Here is a 21,454-nt window from a genome sequence, read left to right on the forward strand (position 1 = left end):
GTGGCACAGCAACCATTCAGGGACCTGCTGCTCTGATGGGCTCAACTGGCTGCCCTGTCCCCACAGCCAGTGTGGACCACCGGCATCTCTCACAGCCACACTGCTCACCTGGTTATGCCAACAGCTGCCTCTTTGGCACTTTGCCCTCCAGGATCCCTCTCCCAGGACTCCACAGCAGCATCCAAAAGATGGATGCTGGAGTCAGGAGCCCAAGCTAGTAATTAAATACAGATATTCCATTGTGGGATTCAGGAAGCTTAACAGGTGCCATAAGGAACAGGCCAAATGCCCAGGTCAAGGCTACATACAACCATCTGAGTAACACTGATAGAATACTGAAATTTCAAATAAAATTTCAAAAGAGACAGTATTTAATCACCTTAAAATCAGAAAATGTATTTTCCAAAATACACTGAACTAAGATTATGTCATTCTAAGTAACAGGAATTCCTAGATACACTGACAGGAAATAACTAACACAGAGCATTTCTCCAAGCTCATTTTTATTAAGCACCATACCTTGCTTTTTATAAGAAAATAGCACCCAAAGAAAAGAAGCTTTAGTATAACCTTTGGAGGAATAAAATTTCAAATGATGGCAAAAGCAACAGACCCACGATGAAAAGAACAGCTTCGCCAATACTGACAGGGACACACAAGTATTGAACACAGGCCTGGTGACCCAAGCTGTCCAGCTTGAGCTGGGCCTATGGGCCACTCTGCACACTGTGGGCTGGCAGGGACTAGCCCATTGAGGCTGGCAACTACGCACAGCGAGCTGAGCTTCCTGGCTGCCCTGTCCATAAGTCCTTGCCTTGAGCCATCTTGAAGCAGGCTCAAACCCCTCAGTGCAAAGCCTTTCACGGTGGGGTCCTGCTGAGGACACCAGCGGCAACTGTCAACATCTTAGCTTAGTGCTCTTTCCTGATACAAACAGTACTTGTTTGGGGAACCCCTGGGGCAGCTGCTTGGTTTGTCAGGATCACCCTACTAGGGCAACTTTTTTTGAGCCAACTTACATAATTGTGCTGCTGGAACTATCTTCTTCATGCATTTATACCAATTCCAGGATAACAAAGAATAATACCCCAAATGCACAGAGAATCCAGTTTCACATGCCAACACCATCATGCTGATAAATGCTGCAATCTCCAGGACAGAAACACACAGACTGAAGTTCCTGCTTTCTGTTGTACATCTGCCTCTTTACAACAGAATGAAGCTACTCTCATTTCATTGTCAATTGTATCCAACAGCAGAACTTAAACATTTAAGTGACCCCAAAGTTAATCCACTTTCCCCAGGGCTGTGAACTCCAACCCAGTCACACTGTGCTTTCCTGAGCTGGAGAACTGTGCCCTGGGAGACGCAAGCCAAGCTCATGCTAAAGCAGAAAGTCCTTAGTCTCCTTCTCTGGACTCGAAGCTTAACCAGCATGAGCAAGAGCTTCTGTGAATGTCCAAAGGAGAACTGACCATCTGGCAAACAGTGCCTCCCCTGGCCCCTGGAGGTTCCTCCTGCCTCTCTGCGACTGCCTCATCAGCCCAGCATGCTCTTCGGGAATGCATCTCACTTTCTGCTTTGCAATTTTGACCTCTTTCAAAACAGGAAGAGAAAAATCCACTAATGAAAGATTCCTGGCCTACAAAGGGCAGAATTTTCCACGAACCCTGACGGCCACCCCAGGTTCTGGGGACACTATGTCGTGAAGTTACATGGCCAGAGGAGCTTGGTCTCAGAACACAAAGGATCCAGGTTCATTGCAGTCTGCACATGCACAATTACAGGTCATGGAAGTCACTGCAAATGCTGCTGCGATCTTTCCCGCTTCCTACTATCTCAAGATGGCTCCAGTCTGACCCAGGGATACTGTTAGTGTTCTACAGATGACAAAAATACACTGGACAGCAAGGTAGATACAGCTATACTCCGGCTATGCAGTTAAAATAGTGTCATGACCCCCACCTACCACAGTTAGAAAGGAGAGGCTGCAGCTCTACAATAGGGAGGGAGCAGGTCAAAAGCAAATTCTGGGGAGGAAGAAAGTTCTAGAAGGTCACCTGGTAAGAATGGTTGAAAAACATCCCCAGAACCAGCAAATGTTTTTGCTTGGCTTGAAGTCACAGAAAGAGCTGCTGCAGCACAATAGAGTTACACATCCTTGGGGAGACTTCCTTCTCTCACTCGGAGTGTGCAATTCGTGGTGATATCAATGGAAGCTTGATGCAGGCATAGAAGCAGAGGAAACTGGAGGCTTTGAGAATCACACAGCATACCACAGATGGAATATTATCTCACTGTGCTTCTTCCTGCACCCCCACCCCTACCTCCAAGCAAGTTACATGACCCTGGCCAAGAGATAATCTTGCTGCAAATGGTCATTTGTTCAGCTGCAGCAGAAACTATTTTTAATTCATGCCATGGGATGGCTAAATCAAGGGAAATTTTCTAAAAAGGCACCTCGTGGGGCCACAAAAAAATGGGCATATGGAAATAAACAGGCAATGAAGCAAGACAAAACTGGAAGCAAAACACTCTTCCATTGGTTATTTAAGGGGAAAAAAAAGTTGCTAAAAAAACCCTCCAGAGTGTCCAAGTTTGGCTCCGGAGGAAGGGGAAGTCTTGAATAAGAACAGTAATGATAAACACATGCAAACTTGGCTGTCATCTTTCCACTCGTTCTTTCACTGCACTGCCAGTTAATTTTTCTCAAAGCAGGCATCTTTAACAAGCAACTATGCAAATTTATTATTTCCATATGTCCAGCCATTTTTTCCTAAATTCCAAACGTTGGCCTCAAGAGCTTTGAAAAGCCAGATTAAATCAGAGGAGACACTGAACAACTTTGCTCAGATGCCTTTCAGAACTTTTATCTTATAAACGGAATGAATAATATAGTTGGTCCCTAATAACTTATTTTAGAGCCTTTAAGTCCTGTCACACATCTACATTAGCCAGGTTTCCCAGGCTAAATGGAATTTTTAATATATATACAAAATTTCTTCAGAAGCATCACTTGCATTCCCAAGGTATATCCTAACAGAATTTTAAGTTTCCCAAGGAAAGCTAGATTGCTTTGTTCATGCCCCTCTGAGGTAGAGTGGGGCAAGAGGCTCATAGATTCCAAATAAGCAACTTATCAACATCAAACAGTATTTAATTAATCCAAGTGAGATTAAAATCATACAGAAAGGGCATATTTTGTAGGCCACTTTCACAATGTATCATTTTCACAATGTTATGACTTGAATTCTTTGACAACATTTTTTTGTTTTTGAGAGTCAGTTCATCTGAAAAATGCACCGAAAGCCACCAAGAGGTCACTCTACTCTCTCAAGCTTTCTATAAATCTGCTTGGAGTTTAAATCACTCAGTGATATACCTTTGTTTAACTAGGAGAAAAGTTCAAAGTAAGAATATTTTCCTGGTCTCCATGTTGCTCACATTTAGCTGGGATCTCTGAGTTTATATCTACTTTTTCTTGTCAAGAGAATGGCCGGTCAGTTGTGCAATTAACACATTGTGAGTACTCAGTGTTCAGGAGATCCAGGTATCAGGATTCTAATATCTAAAAGGAGAGGCAGATCTACGCCACATGGCACAATCAATGTCCCATGTTTCCGAGGATTTGTGTGGCCTACACACAGATCCATCCAGCAGCTGTGGAAACCAGCTCAGTTGCCCTGGAGGAGTGTCCCCCCTGCTGTGAGAAGCCAATTTTCTCAAACAACCAGAGCTGGGAGAAAAGAAAGACAAATGAAGATACCTGACACCAAAAACTGAAGACAGTGCCAATGCGGATATTATTTATCTGTAGTCAAGAGAAATAATACCTTCCAGTAATATTTTTAGAAGTCCAAATGATTGCCAAAAATCCAAGATAAGGAAACAATCTTCAAATAAAGACATCGATCGGTGTTCCAAGAGAAATGGGGAGGAGACTGTATTAAAATCAGGAGACAGTAGCCAACGTAACTGTTAAGGGAAGAAGTCAGTTATTCCTAACCTCTGAGGGTGGGGTGGGGTGGGCTGGGCTGGGCTGGGCTGGACTGGGCTGGCTGGCCGGATGGCTGGCTGGCCGGCCATCCAGCTTTGAAGCATATCAGGAACTATGCAAAAAGAAAATACAAACAGTGCAACTACAGCCCTTAGATCCTGATTGATACTGCAGGGGTCCTGGTCCAGTCCAGAATTAATCAACTGTTTATACCCGGTTAGGCAACACCACACATGCTTGTGATTTTAACAGCAAGCAGCTCAGTTACCCTCTCTCTACAGCCAAGGCATCCTGACATTGTAGTTCCCGACCCAATCATCTTTCACAGTAAGAGTGTCTAAGATTTTAGTTATTGAGGACTGAAAATACACTAATATTTCATGATTATGTTATTTGCTTAAAGGAAGCAAAAAGAAAAAAGTACTAACCTTGAGTAGAATTAAGACTTATTTCTTGAAATGGTAACTAAGTATAGAAACATACAAGTGAAAGATCAAATACTTCATATGAAAGAATCTCTTCAACGACGTTTGTGATGAAAGTGTTTCCAGCGTCAATATTCATTAAAAATCCTAACTCCTACTTGACTCTTACATACAACATTTTATTGTGTTAAGATTTCAAGATCAAGACAAGGGGAAGTTTTTTTGTTTCAAGTGAAAACAACTTCTATATATCCCTTCGAATTCTAGATTCAAGAATGATGGAATAATCAATGTGGTTGAAATCTTCGATACAACAGTCCCCCTTCTACTTATTTTCTATTAAAAGATATTAAGACCAAAAGGGAAGACAACAGGAGAACAGTAGCAGATCAATGAGCAAACGGTTTCAGTTCTTAGTACTCTATCAACATGTATTGCGTTTTTCTCCCGTAGAAATTGTCTCAGATAAGAGGCCAGGACAGCAAAGCATCAGAACCAAGTAACAGGAAAGAATCCAGCTATTTCATAAATAGTACTGGTGGACGAAAGACCACACTGTTATCATATTGTAGTCACCAGAAAATAATAGACTATTTATATATTAATTAAGCCAGTGAAATGAAATTAATCACCTCTTTAGCAGCAACTTTTCAGTCCTCATTAGCTACCGTGTTAGCACGGAACAAGAGCATTTTGGTATCATAGAAGTTCCAATTGGACAGATCTGTTATGCAAAGGAATTCTTTATTAACTATTTGGCAGGGCAGGAAAAAGACAACCTCTAGAAAGATGGCCCTGAAAATGTGAAAGAATTGTAGCGATCACTACAAAAAGGACTGCGGTTAAAAATACGCCTGTCTCCTGTCTCCCTAAGATTTTAATAACTACTAATACCACTCCAATCCAAAAGGAATCTAGAAACCAGCAATTCTCAGGTGCAGTTTTGCCTTCTCAAAGTGAGTCAGAAACTTTCCTTCTAATGATGACTTTTGGGTAAGGCCACGGTTTAGGATAAAAGCTTTCTGTATAAATTACCTATTTTATACCTAGTTAACTTGAACCACAGAGTCTTGAGTTTTCAAAATAACTTTGAGAGACAACCTTACTTATTTGAACGTCTGTGTGATGGGTTTCCATTACAGACTGAGAATCTTGCATCTTAAGTAGCTTTGCTAATGTACAGGCCCAGATACACATTTATTACATAATACATTACTCATTATAATTATCTTTCTCAACGTAAAGTTCACCTTAGTGCCAAAGAAATGCAGCACCGTGTTTTGACAAACTCAGGCTATTTTCAGAACTGCTTCATTACTGGGTTTTAAATTCTTAACAAGTTTATATTTTGTAAGCATAGGGATCTTACATCACTTTTTAAAATTAGCTTCATCAGGGCAGGCATGGTGACTCAGCAAGTCAAGCTACCACCAGCGATGCCCACATTGAATATACGAGGACCTGGGATCAAACTTTGCCTCCACTTCCAATCTAGTTTCTTGGAAGACAGTGGATGAACTACTTACTGTGTCCCTTCTGTACATGTGGGCAACCAGGTGGAGTTTGAAGCCCAGGCTTCGGCCTGCCTCAGCCCCGGCTTTTGCCAGTCAAAATCTCTCTCTTTTCCTCCATTTTCTCTCCAATAAGATATTTTCTGAAAAGTGCTTTACAACTGATAAGAGTCCACAAGAGCAGGAAAGAAAAAAAAAAAACGAAAAAGCGAAACAAAACACACTGGTGTAACTGTGCGGAGCCCAGAGGGAAGGCACGCTGGAAGAGAGGCAGAATTCCAGTTGGTTCATGTAACACGTCTCAGTAGCGTGCCCTCTGAATCTGTCAGTGGACTATTACCACTGCCTTGTGATTGGCTGCTGTTCTGACCTCCTGGTTGTCCTCTTCGCCTTGTGAGTGGCTGTTACGCTGCCTGCTGTCCTGCTTGGTTCAACCTGTGCTCAGCCTCTTGCAGCATAGAGGCAGCAAGACGGGCTCCATCACCACACTTAGGGTTCCCTCCTGATGACTGGGCAGAACATTTCTCCCTTTCAACCTCCCTGCCACAATTTGTGTGCAAGTTCTGCTTCAATGTGAGATAAGAACTAAATTCTTAGTCCATTTGTTTAAAACTTCTAATGATTTTTAATATAAGCTAAGCACAGGCTTTTAGCAGAACATTTCCAAATATTTTCAGTGTATACATTGCTCGCCCATTTTAATAGTGCATTTGAAAGAATAATATCTTTAAACAATTGCCTAGTATGTTCTGATATGTTCTTTCTGCATCCTAGGCAAGAACTATATTAACTAGCTTACCAATCCATATTGGTTCATTTTTTTCTTGTATGTTTAACTCCTCAACTCTTTGCTCATTAGCAGTTGATTTGCACATTTTATGTGAAGTAACATTTAGGGTTCATATTTTGCCTAGGTACACACATGTCTTCCAGTAGCACTGACTGAGAAGATCAGCATTTCTTCACAGACTAAGTCTGGCTTCTTTACTGAAAGTCAACAGACCACAATCAGTGTGTGGTCCACTTTTGGCCTCTGCTGTTAAGCTCCCTTGTCCCTGTTCACTTACTCTCCCTGTCTTGATTTCCAGCAGTGTTAAGTCTTTAACCATCACCATTTTTTCTCAAAATTACTTCACTGGTTCCAAGTTCTAGAATCAGGTTTTCAATGTCTACCATAAAAGCGTAGGATCTGATTTGATCTGCATGAATATACAGACTGTGGCGCCTATGGGATGATGCAATGCATACCATGTGAATTCTATTAAAGCAATCATTGGTTTTCTGATTCATGAATACGCTCATTATTTTAACTTTCTCTAATGCTTTATGGCTTTCAATGGTCAGTTTGTGCACATGATTTGTTTATAAAAGTCATATTTTATGTATGTGATGCTACTATAGATGGTACACGTTAATTTCCAGTTATTAGTTGATAGGACATAGCAGTGAAATTGAACTCCTATGTTCCTTGTGTATCCTGTAATAATGAGGAGTTTAAGCTGTCAGTTATAACTGCTCTTTTCTTATTGGTTAAAATACATAAATGATCACTTTTAGAAATAACAGACATATTCAGTTCTTCTTTTCTCATCAGATTGCCATGTATTTATCATTTACATGTAATTATTTTTGCAATGACCAGCACAGGGACAAAAGTCTTAAGGGGTGACAGCAAACGTCCTCATAAGGAAACCACTTTGCCTTTTGCCATCAAGTGCTACGTTAGAGTCAAGTTTCTCAGAAGACATCTTTACTTGTGTGGCGGGAACACGTTCCACTGAGTGTTTTATCATGGGCAAGTGAAGAAATTCATCAAATTACTGAAATGATTTAAACAATACTTTTATCAGTCACAACATTAAGATTCATTTTTGCAATGTGAACCCTTTTAAATCCCATTTAACTTTGCATTTATGAGCTAAAACCCACTTGGATCTAACATATCATACTTTTTTAAATGCTGGATTCAATTATTAAAATAGTATTGAAGATTTCTGTTTCTATGTTCTTGAACATTGTGTGGCTTTAGGTTCTGGAATATCTGATCTGACTCTGACACGAGGACAAATTTTTTGATTTAAGATTTAATTTTGGGAGGAGGGGTGGAAATTTATATATGCAGAGAGGAGAAACAGAGGGAAAGATTTTCTATCCGCTGGTTCATTCTCAAGTGGCCACAATGGCTAAAGCTCAGTAGACCCATAACCAGGAGCCAGCAGCCTCTTCTAGGTCTCCCATGTGGATGTAGGGTCCCAAGGATTTGGGCCATCGTCTGTTGCTTTCCCAGGCCATAAGCAGGGAGCTGGATCAGAAGTGCAACAGCCAGGACATGAACAGACGCCCACTTGGGATCCCGGTGCTTGAAAGGGGAGGATTAACTAACTGAGCCATTGTGTTGGACCTACCAGGACGATTCTCACTTCCACATTGAGAAGTGTTCTGCCATCTTAGGCTTCCTGGAAACTTGATAGACATTTCCATCATTTTTCTCTTAAATACAGGGAAATTTCACAACAGAAGATTTCTTGGTTGGAAGGTTGACTTTAAGAGATAGTGAATCAGAATGCTGTTTCTTAAGTGAGCTTTTATGGGTTATATTTTTCACGGAATTTCTCATTTCATCTAACTTGTAAAATTCCACAGGAACTGTTCCTAATTTCCTATCACTAACTATCCCTTTTGTTCTGTAGTGATGGCTCCTCAATCACTCCTAATATTAAGAAACTGTGCCCTTTTGTCATTTTAGTTAGAGGGTTAACGATTTTATCGGGGTTGTTAAACATCTACTTTTAGTGTCACAGATCTTTATTGCAGTTTTTCCACTTAACTGATTCATTTTGTTTTAACTTTTTTCTTCCTTCAGTTCATTCTAAGTTTAATCTTTCTTTTCTTCTGTTTCCCTGATGGAAATCCCCAAATCCTTCTGCATTCCTCATAAATGCCAAGAGTGTTATAAACTACTTCCTAAGGAATGATACACTTTAGTGCCTTACCAACAACTTACACCAGTCTGCTGTTATCATTTTGATGTAAAAACTTATGATTTTCCCTGGAGATTCAGTTTGGGAACCTGACTTACTTAAAACTTTCTGGAGTAACTCCCATTCTCCTGCTGCTCCTTGGCAGATCACACTGCCATGATTTCCTTCCTCACAAATGCATGCAGACGTTCCTGCTAGCCATGGTGACGGAAATACTGGTAACTCCTCTGCTGAGTGGTTCCACTGCCTAGGTAGCTCCCAGGCAGACTGTCGGACTCTGGAGCCGTCAGCACCTCAGTGCACCTCTCCTGATAGGAAATGAAGTTAGAACAGAACCAGCTCTCCTGAGAACCTGCCAGAGCACTGAGCAAACGACACTTCCTCCACTGGCCAGTACTGGTTCACCACCACAGAACCACTGACCTTAAGGCAATTTCACAGTCCTAGTTTATCCTCCCATGCCCACATAGCTATAGTCCTATTCTGAATTCTGCCTGCTGATATGCATGAACAATTCGGCTTGAATACTGCATCAGGGTTTGTTATTTGAAGCATTGGAGATAAATCAAGTCCCTTCATTCCATCACAGGCAGATGGTGAAGATGCCAACGTAATTTTTTCAAAATAAAAATTATTGAATCATCTGTTTTCTAGATCTTGGGTGAATGACACAAATATGATGGAGTTGTCTGACAACTTGCATGCAATTCCCAAAATCAATATTAGATGTTACAGCTAAAAACTGCCACAGGACCCAACACAATAGCCTATTGGCCAAATCCTTGCCTTGCATGCACCAGGATCCCGTATGGGTGCCAATTCATGTCCCAGCTGCACCACTTCCCATTCAGCTTCCTGCCTGTGGCCTGGGAAAGCAGGGGAGGATGGCCCAAAGCCTTGGGACCCTGCACCCACACGAGAGACTCTCCAGAAGAAGCTCCTGGCTTCAGATCAGCTCAGTTCTAGCCATTGTGGCCACTTGGGGAGTGAACCAGAAGACAGAGGATCTTTCCGTCTCTCCTACTCTCTGCAACTTTGCCTTTCCTAGAAAAATAAATATTTTAAAAAACTATTACAAAAAATATATGCAACCACTTCTTCGGCTTTGGATTGCACTGGTATTCCTGAGCTAATACACTTGGGTCTCAGATTAAGGCCTTGATCCGCGGATTAATCATCTAAGATTTTGTTGCCCCATCATAGAATACAGGATGTGTGATTTGCATGCAAGAGCATTACAGATATTCTTTATACAAAAGCAGAAATAGCCCTTTGGAATTAAGTAATAAAAGTATTTAAATGAGGTTTAAATTTGGATAAATTGTGCTTTATATTATTATAATCATTTTTTTAAACTCAGAAAATATTTAAACTGGCTTGAACCATCTATGCAATCTTTTTAAATATTCCTTTTAGCCCCTAAACGAATAATTTCAACATATCTTTGCATAATACCGTGATTAACATTAAAACCCAACAAGATACGAATAAAACCTGATTCCTAGATTTCATTTTCTCTACATCATTGCTAGTTTTTCAAATTGCTGAGTTTCATGGGGTTTTCAAACACTGTTAACAGGAGTGACGACATTAGGTATCATGATTATCTGCCATTGTAGTTCTCGCTCATGTTTTCACCAGCACACAAACACACATCTACACAACAACCCTACCGAAGTAATGGGATCATCCCCATTTGTGCAAGCTTGAATGGGTGCTGTCAGTAACATGTGCAAGCTCACATTACTAAGTTACAAACATACAAATGCCACACCTGTCCACCGCCCTCGAGCTAGCTAACAAGGACCTCAGTCAAGGTTCCAGAACAACCTCAGAGATATCACCTTTTCTAAAGCAATAAGATTTCTGAAAGATCACTTGATTGATTATCTACTACTCCAGGGATATTCCCATTTGAAGTGACTGGTTTGTGCCTAGTGATCTGAACCCCTGACAGCCAATCCTGTGCCAAAGGGTCCCACTCCCTAGGTGGAAGCCAAGCCACGCTTAGTGACACTGCAGTCCAGGACCAGGTAAAGGCTCCATCCATGAAGACAGGAGCACGGGCCTCAAGTAGGAATGTCTGGCCACAGCAAGAGAACCACCTACTCCAATGGCTTCCAGGATCATTTCGCTCATCCCCCACTCACTCTCCTCCTGTTCCATCTCTGCACACTTGGTGTTAAGTTGTTGAGCAGTTTTCAGGCTCATGTTTGTACCTCTTCCCTCAAGTGTCCATATTCTTTCCCATAGAGTTCTCAGCTAGTTAGTTCCATAGCTCTGAATGACATCTGCATGCTGGTGACTCCAAAATTCCTCCCTCCAGCTCCCAGTGTTGGTCATGTAGAGAGCATTTAGTTCAAAAAAATGTTTATCAACTGATACAAGAGAGAAAAGAGCACATGGATGACAGGGCTTGAGAGAGCCCAGAGGAAGAGGGTACAGCACACAGGCTGGTTCCTGCTGGAAGGGTTTTCCGCAGTATCTGAAATGCAGCTGGTCCTTCCACGCATGGGACTTGTCCTGCACTGCTGGAGCCTGGAACACCCCACCCCTCAGCCACACTGCTGGAAACCTACAGGTGATCCATTCAAGGCCCCCAATCCTCACCCTTCCACGATGCCCCAGAAACCAGCTGGTGAAGGAGCCTGACAACATGAATGATCCAAGGCAGCAATTTGTGCTACACATATAAATAACTAGAGGAAAGGAGTTTGAGGCTTATACACAAACACACAAATGATAAATGTTGAGGGTAAGAAAATGCAAATCCTTGGTCAGATCACAATACATGACATACACTCCACAGTCTCCTGTTCTACAAATACACTTAACTATTGTGTCAACTTCAGAAACATGACTCAGAGAGGAAGAAGGCTGCAACAGAGTTGATCTTCGACATGTGTCTGTCACCTCCAGTTAGCCCCTTTGGATATAAACCCTGGCCCATGCTACGTTTACTTTCTGTCCGACAGACATTAGAAGGTGTTGCTACAGAATGGCTTGTGTGCCGGTAAGGGCGGCTGGGCTACTGGGAAGTAGGGAATGGGTTCCGTGATAGAGGAGTTTTTAGAAGATGCATAACAAACCTCTGGCTCCCCAGGGACACCTCCAGGGGAGCTCAGAATTGGCTGCGAAATGAGAAAGCAGCACACTGGCTGTCTGCACATTTTGAGTTTTCGAGTTAGCTGTATCTTGCAGTATTTTATCCATACTCACATGAAAAATATTCCAGCAAGTATTATGATTCATTTTACATAATCTATTTTGAATGAAGCTAACGTTTCCTAACTTCTCCCTGGATAATACAGCAAGACATTACCATGTAATCGCACACACATGTGGCTTTTAACGATGAAAGTGGCAGGTGTGACACCAGATTAACAGAGAGAAACACCAGAAGTCATTTTAGGCCAGGTTCTACATTTGAAGGTAGTGTGGGCCCCACGTCTTAGAGAAGAGGTGAAGTCAGCTCAGGGCCATGACTGCCGAACTGTGTCGAGCCTGAGACACCAAGCCCATGCAGCAGAGGAAGAGTTAAAGGGTGCTGGCAAGAAACCACCCTCTGTGCCTTCTAGCATCCCTGGCGTGGTTTTCTAAGAGCTTGCAACTGGCCACGCCTTAGAGGTTAGCTGAGGCTGCCTGGGCTACATCTCGCCCAGCCCCCAAGGCGAGCAGCTGGCAGCCAGGCAGCGGCAGAGTTTCAGAGGGATGAGCTGAAGGCCCAGGACAGGCAGCTATCAGGGCAGTAGGAACTACATCCCAGGCATATCCTAGCGTGCAGAGAATGCCGCTGTCAGAGTTGGCAAGGGACCGGGGCTCCCAGCAAGCATGATGAAGAGACAGCACAGCTGCACAATGTGCCATGTATTTTTCAGTACCAACCTTGAACAAAGCCAATGTGCCAAACGCACAAACATAATGTGATATGATCATACAACACATGAGGGGATAAAGGCAATGACTTAACTCAATGTCCTGACGCTGACCACTGACAGCACCGGTAAATCACAATCCTGTGCCAGGTTAGTCCCACACTGAAAACAGCATGTCAAGTCCTTAACGTCCTTCCCAAGCTCTATTGACTAAAAGCCACCCATTTGTGAGTCTCGCAGCTCTTCCCCAAGTTCCAAAACTATTTCCAGGTCAGTCTAACTTGCAAGGAGGGAGATACAGCAGGAACACCAAAGAGTTGAAGATTAAGATCTCAGGAATCTGGGAGTGGAAATCAACAGTGCCCCACCTGATTGTGCAGCCAGGACTAATCTGCGGCATTAATACTAAGCCTACAGGGCCCAGTGGCACAGTGGCCTAGTGGCAAAAGTCCTCGTCTTAAATGCGCCTGGCATCCCATATGGGTGCTGGGTCTAATTCCACCAGCTCCACTTCCCATCCAGCTCCCTGCTTCTGGCCTGGGAAAGCAGTCGAGGACGGCCCAAAGCCTTGGGACCCTGCACCCATGTGGGAGACCTGGAAGAGGTTCCTGGTTCCTGGCTTTGGATCGGCGTAGCACTGGCCGTTGCGCTCACTTGGGGAGTGAATCATTGGATGGAAGATCTTCCTCTCTATCTCTCCTCCTCTCTGTATATCTGACTTTGTAATAAAAAATAAATTAAAAAAAAAAACAGCCTACAGCTATCACACTGCAGAAAGGCCTTTAAATTACTCACTTGGAGGCACCAAGACAAAGGAGGCCTGAGTGTGCAACACTCGTGCCACCAGTGGTCTTTCTCTGGGCATAAAATGTGAAACTGCTCCCTGTCAAACGAGACCTACTCCTGGAGCAGGCACTCTCAACAGCCAGCACATTGCATAAGCTGTAATCAATAAACAAAAGCGGAACATGGCCCCATTGCCTTAAGTAGGCATTAAACATTTACAACTAATTTCAGGGATGGCTAGGAGACGCGGCCAGCATGCTGAGAAGCTGCCTAGGAAGGTCAGTATTTCCCACCCCACCCCCAATCGGAACAGACATTTAGGCAAATTACAAGGACAGAAGTGTCAGTGGTGCGCCTGTAAGTGGTCAGGGGATTTTAACAGACACAGCAGTATCAGGGATAAATATGCCAGAACAAGTAGTTGAGGGAGTAACCTTGCAAACACAGCAAGCTGTTAAAGCGTGTTGAGCAATGAACTCCACTAGACGGCAGGAGCCCTTGGTGGCAAATATTTTACTAAAGCTGGAGAAAAAGATGCTGCCAGCATGTTCTACCTAGCCAAGTAAATCAAATCAAGATGAGGGCCCAGCGTGCTCGACAGCATGCAGAAGTAACTTTAGCATCCTCTCTACCTTAGGTGTGGCTTCTGAGGCAGGATGTCTCCATTGCACAACACTTTAAACATGCACGGAAATTGGGGTTCCAGGTATCAGGATTACCCCAATTACCAGGATTTACGTCTCCCTTAACAGCGTTCCATCCTGCTCTCTCAAACCTCCTCTGAGGCCTGCCAGACAAAGCCCTTCATGGGCAGCAGCGCCTGTTCACAGTGACAGTAACTCTAGAGACGACTGCCTGCGTCCCGCTACTCCTAGAGGTGGCGTAGAGCGAGAGAAGCCAAGATCAGCAGTGTCACAAGCCTTCCTTCCTAGAGCTGCCACGTTCTGGCCTGGAGCCTGCCCGTCCCGCTCACCCAGGACTGAGGGCCTCAGGATCTCCCCACCTCCCACCCCGAAACACCCACTAACTGCCCTGCACTAGCCTCCTTCCCTCTGGCTCCGTGGAGGTGGAGCCTGCTTCCTAAGTGCTAACCCCTGACCTGTTTCCTGTCTCCCATTATCTCCCACAGCCCACAGTTGGCCTAATCAGTCATCTCTTGCCCACCCCATCCCCCCATCAGCCTCTTTTCCTCCAGCTCCTGCCCATCACCACGGAAGGATAGGTCAGCAACACCCTTTGAAAGTCACTGCCTATCAGTATCGCCCTGCCTGGCTGCCACCATCCACCCTCCTTTTCTATCAGTCCCACAACTCATGTGTCTTCCTGAACCCACCACTATCCAGTTCCTCCCCACAATGCTGCTGCTCCTGGGTTGCATCATCAGGTCCCCTGCAAGCCTAAGCGGATGTCATAGCCCCAGGTCTCCATGACTGTGAAATTAAAATGAACAGCCTAAGATGAGGTCAATATCAGGCTAGGGATAGCACTGAATTGAATATGACTCACATCGTGGTGAAATGAGGACAAGCCAAAACGAGAAAGACACCCAGGGAGAACCCTGTCAGTACACACCCCAAGAGCTGGGGATGAGGAGCCGAGCAGCCAGGAAGAACCCTGTCAGTGCAGACCAAGAGCTGGGGATGAGGAGCCGAGCAGCCAGGGAGAACCCTGTCGGCGCAGACCGAGAGCTGGGGACGAGGAGCCCAGCAGCCAGGGAGAACCCCGTCCGGAGCACAGACCAAGAGCTGGGGACAAGGAGCCGAGCAGCCAAGGAACACCAAGAACTGCTGTCAACCCAAGGAAATCAGGGATTCTTCCCAGAGCAGAGGGAGTGAGAGGGACCCTGCCAGCACCTTCTGACCTCCAGCCCCGGGGCAGAAGCCAGTGCTGTTGGTCACAGCCACCTGCTGCAGTGTTTCAGCACAGCAGCCCCGGGAAGCAGACTCTACCGCTGCAAGAAATAGAGGGAACTGACAAACTGCTTGGACGTCCCCTACCTAAGATTTCAGGGCTAGGAGGAGGAAAAGCAGACAAAGCAGAACAAATGTGTCACTGAATGTGCTCACCACCCCTTGTGATCCCCGGACAGCCTCCTCTCCTCCTCCAGCAACAGCCGACGTTTCTTCATTCCCACAATGCCTTGCTCTCACCCAGGTACTTGCACCTGGTGGCTCCTAGGGATTCAGCTGTTTGTTTTTTAACTCATCACTCCCTCTCACACCTGCTTCCTTTGATTCCACATGGAATCAGCACCCAAGAAGGGATGGGTGTGTTGGGGGAGCACCGGGAACCAATGCTTCCTGCTTCCCCACATCCCTAAAGGCACCAGGAACACCTCCTGACCTGTAGGACTGACCCTCCTCTCCACGGTGCTGCCATCCCTCCTCCCTCAGCTCAAGTCCTTGTCCCAGCTGCCCTTGATCCCAGTTGCAGCCTTAAGAGAGGTTCTCCCTGCCACCAGAGAGAGGGCACACTGCTCCAGGTGCCTCCCAGTGGCCCGTACCATTGCACGCCCCCTAACCCCCCCAGCCTTACCCTCTTTTAGCATTAACTCAATACCATGTTAACTCTACCCAACACTTGCTGTGCCTGCAATGCCCTCCTCCCTCCCACAGGACTTCTCATTCAGTCTCTTCCTTTCCCAGAAGCATGCGTCCCTTCATGAGCATCAACATCTTCCAGCACTCTTGAAAGACTGGCCACCCTCCCACATCCCGGCCTCTGACTCAACTGGGCTCCACGGCACCCAGCATAAACACAGGGAAGGGCCCCTCATCAAGGGCCAAGCAATGGCCATTGGGCTCACGCTGCAAGCTGTTTCCATTCATTTTGCAGGGACTCTGTCTTTTGATTCTATTGACCCAGTAGTTAGCATAGACCTATACATAAGTGGCACCAACTAAACGTTTATTCACTGTCCACTCAGAGTGAAAGATAGGCAACTGAGAAGTACAATGGTGGCCACTGGTAAGCCCCCTATGATGTCCCCAAGCATAAAGCCTGGCAGGGGACTCGGCCAGAACGACTGCAGTGCAACACCTGTTCCTGTCCTACGCCCAGGGTATTAGGAATGCAAGGCATGTACCCTCCACACATGCGACAGCCTCCAGCAAAGCCACATGCGCACTGGCCCCCTGACCCAGAAATCCCAATGATGGATTCAAGTCCAACAGTGCCCTTGCAGAATTATTGCAAGATGTTAGTCACAGGCAGCAAGATTAAAACGCCACCCATGATTGGAAACAACAGCAAATAACCTGAGCATCTCAAGGAAGAGTTGGAGGTTCGTCTCACAATGAAGCCGCTTCACAACCACCTGAGCATCTCCCATCATGGCAAAGCGACAAGAGTCAGGCTAATGCTCCACGTTTGTTTATACTGTAGAAGTAAAGCCACTGAATTCAAGCAAAAGGTGAGCCAAACACAGAGGGAAAACAGCAGAAAACAGGGAGTAAAGCTCAGCTTCTCTGAATGCTGTAACATAGCACAACAGCTGAACAGAAACCGTAAGAATCCCTAAAACCAAGATGCAAATGCAACAGATGAGATTAACTGGCTTTGGAACCTTCCAACGTAATTAGCTGCTAAGCTGTGCAGAAGGAAATCTTCCATGTGACATGTCAGCAGTTACCTTGCCGGAATTCTCCAGTGAAACATACACCCTGAGGGTCCAAAGACAAGACAACTAGCTTGCAGGGTTTCCACTCATCAGAAACCACTAGGAGTGGAGGGTATGGCCCAATGTAAGCAGATAAAGGCACAGGAAGCACTCTGGCAGCCCCCCACAGTAAGGACCCACACACGGGAGCAGACAGCAAGAAGCACAGGTGGTGTGTCTAATTTTTCACTCTTTTCCTTAGGGCTGTGTACTACAAAGACCTAACTATGACCATTTGTAGTGCTTGAAGCAGCCCAGCCCAGGGATGCTCAGGTCCCTGGGAGGACACGAGTCACAGGAGCATCCCAGAGTCCCAGAGAACAAAACAGCCCTCAAGTCCATGCAGAACACAAGATACAGATCAGTAGGTAAAGTATATTCCTACAGAGGGAAGCCACCCAACCCGCTGGCAAGAGAAAGACTGGGGTCTGAGTCCTGTGGGAATCTGGGTATCACACTGAATTTGCAGAACTACTTGGGACAAAAGAATATTTGGCTAACACAAACAGAAAGGACTGAGCAACATTCAGACTGCAAGAAACCTTCCAGGACAAAGGACTTGCTTCTTCTTAAAGGACACTGCAAGGCCATTTGAAAACACAGTGAGTGGTGGAAGATACCCCGAGGCAGAGCAGCCACCTGCAATGTCCACTCTTACCTTTGTAGGAGATGACTGGGTGTTCCGCTCTCTGGCACCATGCAGCGTCCCGGGGCTCAGGCTGGGCAAGTCTCCACACCCCAAGACTTGTGACCAGCCAGGTGACCACGCAGACTCCCTTCATGGTGACAGACGGATCTCCGACGCTGGGTGTGGGTCTTCTAACCAGAGGCTCCTCCTTCCCTCATGTATGACGAGCCTGGAGCACAGGAGAGAGAGCAGCCACATCAACAGAATTGAAGTCAGGTGTTAACTCTGCGGGAGCAGTACCACGAAGACTCCAGCCAGCATGGCCAGCCCAGATGCGTCAGGGTGGAGAGAGTGGACAGGGAGAGCAAGGTCTGGTGGTGGGTGGGTAAGTGGGTGTCAGTGCAGACCGCTCCTCCTCCGAGTTTAGGAGACAGCCCATTTGTAATAAAGGACACATTTCAAGTTGCACTTCTATGGACTTAACCAGTCACTGCTAAGCACAGCCACCCCTTGTCCATAGGGGACACATCGCTAGGCCTCAGTGGATGTATGACCTCACAAACAGGACCGAAGTATCTACACACTGTATGTTTACCTGCACTCATTCCTACAAAGCCATGATCACATTTAATTGTGGACATGGCTGCAGACACTGCCAGTATTCCCTGGTTGAGAACCTCGGCATTACAGCCGTGGGAATTCCTCTCCCTCTTTGGAACTTCAATAAGCCATCGTCACCAGAAGAAGTATTTAAAACATGCTTATATACATCACTGAGTTGAATTCGGATTGAGTCAACTCAGCCACAGTTCAACAAAAATGAAGCTTTCTTAATTACAGCTACTTGTTACATTTGGAAACTATATTATGAAGGAATTTTCAAAGGATTAGTTTCCATAAAAGTTGTTCTAATGTCATCCTATTGCCTCAAGGAAACTAAAAATATAATAGATGAGTTAATAGGAAACAATGCTGCTAGTATGCAGATTTATAACAGACGGCCAATTAGGGCTGTAAAATAAAAGTATTTTCATTGTATTCACTGCAAAATTCCTGAAACTTCCAGTCGAATTTCCTGATGGTGTGTGTATGTATTGGGAGGGGGGGGATATCTCTATACTCTCAACCTAAATAAATACATCCCTGCACATATTCATGACTGTGCAATAAATGACATTTCCCACGCACACCCACACAGGAACTCAGTAGGCTCTGGGGACAGAAAATAACTGTTCCTATTAGAAACAGCAATGCCGTCAGCTGAACAAGAAGTCAAAGCCATGAAAGGCGGTGTGGGAGCTTGGCTTAAGCAGCAGTGTCTGAGCGGTTGTTAATAAAAACAGATGCCCTACAAGCTTCACAGATGGCTCCCAGGGGAAGATGCTTTCTTCTAGGCCATGGTGCACAACTGCATACAGCCAGACGCCCAGGCACAATGGACAGTCCATGCAGCTCCCGTGGACCCATCCCAGGCTCCATTCCATCAGAAACTGCCACTGATGAGAGGATCAGGAAGTCAGATAAGCAAGCTGACCCGACAGAGTTGCCACAGAGAGGAGTGTGGAAGCCACGTGCCATCACCCACCTGCCCACAGCCTGGCAGTGGTACAAGGCACAGGACCCAAGCCCAAGCTGCCAGTAACTGCTGCACACGTGTGTCTGCCTCACGACGGTCACCACTGCTGTCACATCAGGAACACAAAAGGCCAAGTTGGTGGTAAACAGGAATCACCAGTGCTCCCAAGACCCTGGAGTGGCCGCTGACCTTCCCACGCCTTGGTCTTAGGCCAGGGGATGGAATGAGGCAGAGGCTGAAGCCTCCGTATGGAAGAACCAGCCCACACATACACACTGCCACAAATGCAGCTCTGGTCTAATGCCAGATAACACACCACCTCCGAGACTTCCCAGGGTTCCCCCACTGCAAAGAAGTCTTCAGCCCCCCAGTCACCACCCCAGCTCTTCCTAAGCCTACCTGCACGCCTTCCACTGCCACTTCCAGCTTTCCACCCGCTGGTCCTGAAGATGTCTTGCATATACCCCGTTACTGATGCTGGGGCCCTATTGGCCCTCAGGGTTCAACCACCTTCCAGCGACACAGGCAGAGCCTGCACAGAGCGGCAGCTCTGTCCCCAGGACCCCAGTGTGATCACTGCAGGGCCTGCCACTACACGGGCCTCTCATGAAAGGCTGCCTTGTACAGCTGCCCAGCCCTTTGTGTATCTAACTCTGGCTTCTCCTTTCAAATGTAAACAATCTACATACTGAACACACACTGATAGTGCCAAGTTTATGTGTTCCAACATGCCGAATTGGCTGCTGAATCAATCAGACATCACAGCGCCAATGTTTTATCTAGCATTTCCAATTCACCCATCCTTTGCCACAGGGCAGACCCTGTTGTGAGCTGGCTTAGCTCCTTCAAACATCTGAGACAAGAAAGGAATCTGTGAGCCTCAGAGCTTGAGTGGAAGGAGAAGTCAGAAGCACAGGGCCAGGTGTTTCGGTGCAGAAATTATTCACATCATGGTGCCTGGGCTTGAGTCTTGCTCTGCTTCTCATTCCAGCTTCCTGTACCTGTGTGCCCTGGAAGGCAGCAGGTAATAGCTCACATACTTCGAACCTTGTCACCCATGTTGGGAAAGGGACTGAGTTGTGCGTTCTACTCTTCAACCTGACCAAGTGCAGCCTGTTGCAGGCATTTAGGAAAGTGAGCCAGCAAGCAAAGATTTCTGTCTAGCTTTCAAATAAATACAAGTTTTTTTTTTTTTTAAAGGCCTTCCCCTCCCTTGGCGGCTGAAAAAGTTCAGCCCAGGTAGTTAAACCATGTGTGAAAAATCAAGAAAGCAAGTCACAGCAGAACAGGTCCTGCTGTGATGTACAACACTCCCTTCTGCTCCAGCTTGCAAAACCACACACTTCTGACCACACAGTCAAATGGCCTGAATCACTTCTGCCAGTAACACAGCCTCATTGCAGCAAATCACAAGGGAAACCCTCAAGGTGCAGAACCAAGCAACACCTCGCGGACCCCGCTAACCCTGCTGGCCAGGCAGAAGGCCCCTGTGTGGGGCTTGGTAGAGCCTGTCCCAAGACACAAGAGTCACACCAATGGAGATGCACCTGCTCATCTACTTGACACAAAAAGAGGCACTTCTTCCACATGCAGAAAGGAGACGGATGCTGTGGGTGGTGCAGGAGCTCACGTGTGAGACGGCTCACAGCAAAACGTGACTAGGGAGGATGCCAGCCTGCGGAGTGTTCCTGGTGGGAAGGGATGTACTGAACAAATCTTTGCAATAGTATTGGATATTCTAAATTTTGAGATGGACATTAATGAAGAATCAATAAAACAATAGCTTTAAGTTATTACACCATGTTCAAGGGAAGAGATGCTTGTATTCTTGAACATTGTATTCTTTCTGAAATTAAAGTTTGTTGATTATATTGAACTTGTCAGGAAATGAGCATGTCTCTGAAATACGTTGCACCTTCCTTTGTTACATGTAACATTTTTAAAAAAGCAGACCCATTTCCTATTATTTTAATCCATGTGCCTAGGTTGCCAAATTTCAGCCAAAAAGGCTTATCAT

General features: G+C 45.5%; 1 protein-coding gene across 1 annotated transcript in view; it reads right to left on the reverse strand.

Moving 5' to 3' along the window:
- The window catches only part of SEMA5A (semaphorin 5A), a 199,674-nt gene extending 181,590 nt beyond the window's left edge, over nt 1-18,084 (reverse strand). Inside the window, exon 1 of the mRNA XM_040977393.1 lies at nt 17,892-18,084. Within this exon, the coding sequence (XP_040833327.1) occupies nt 17,892-18,015 (124 nt within the window). The 5' untranslated portion in view covers nt 18,016-18,084. The remainder of the gene's footprint in view (nt 1-17,891) is intronic.
- Nucleotides 18,085-21,454: the final 3,370 nt, after the last annotated feature.

This window comes from Ochotona curzoniae, unplaced genomic scaffold, assembly GCF_017591425.1.
Source record: "Ochotona curzoniae isolate NIBS_2020 unplaced genomic scaffold, NIBS_Ocur_1.0 contig_2754, whole genome shotgun sequence".
NCBI lineage: Eukaryota > Metazoa > Chordata > Mammalia > Lagomorpha > Ochotonidae > Ochotona > Ochotona curzoniae.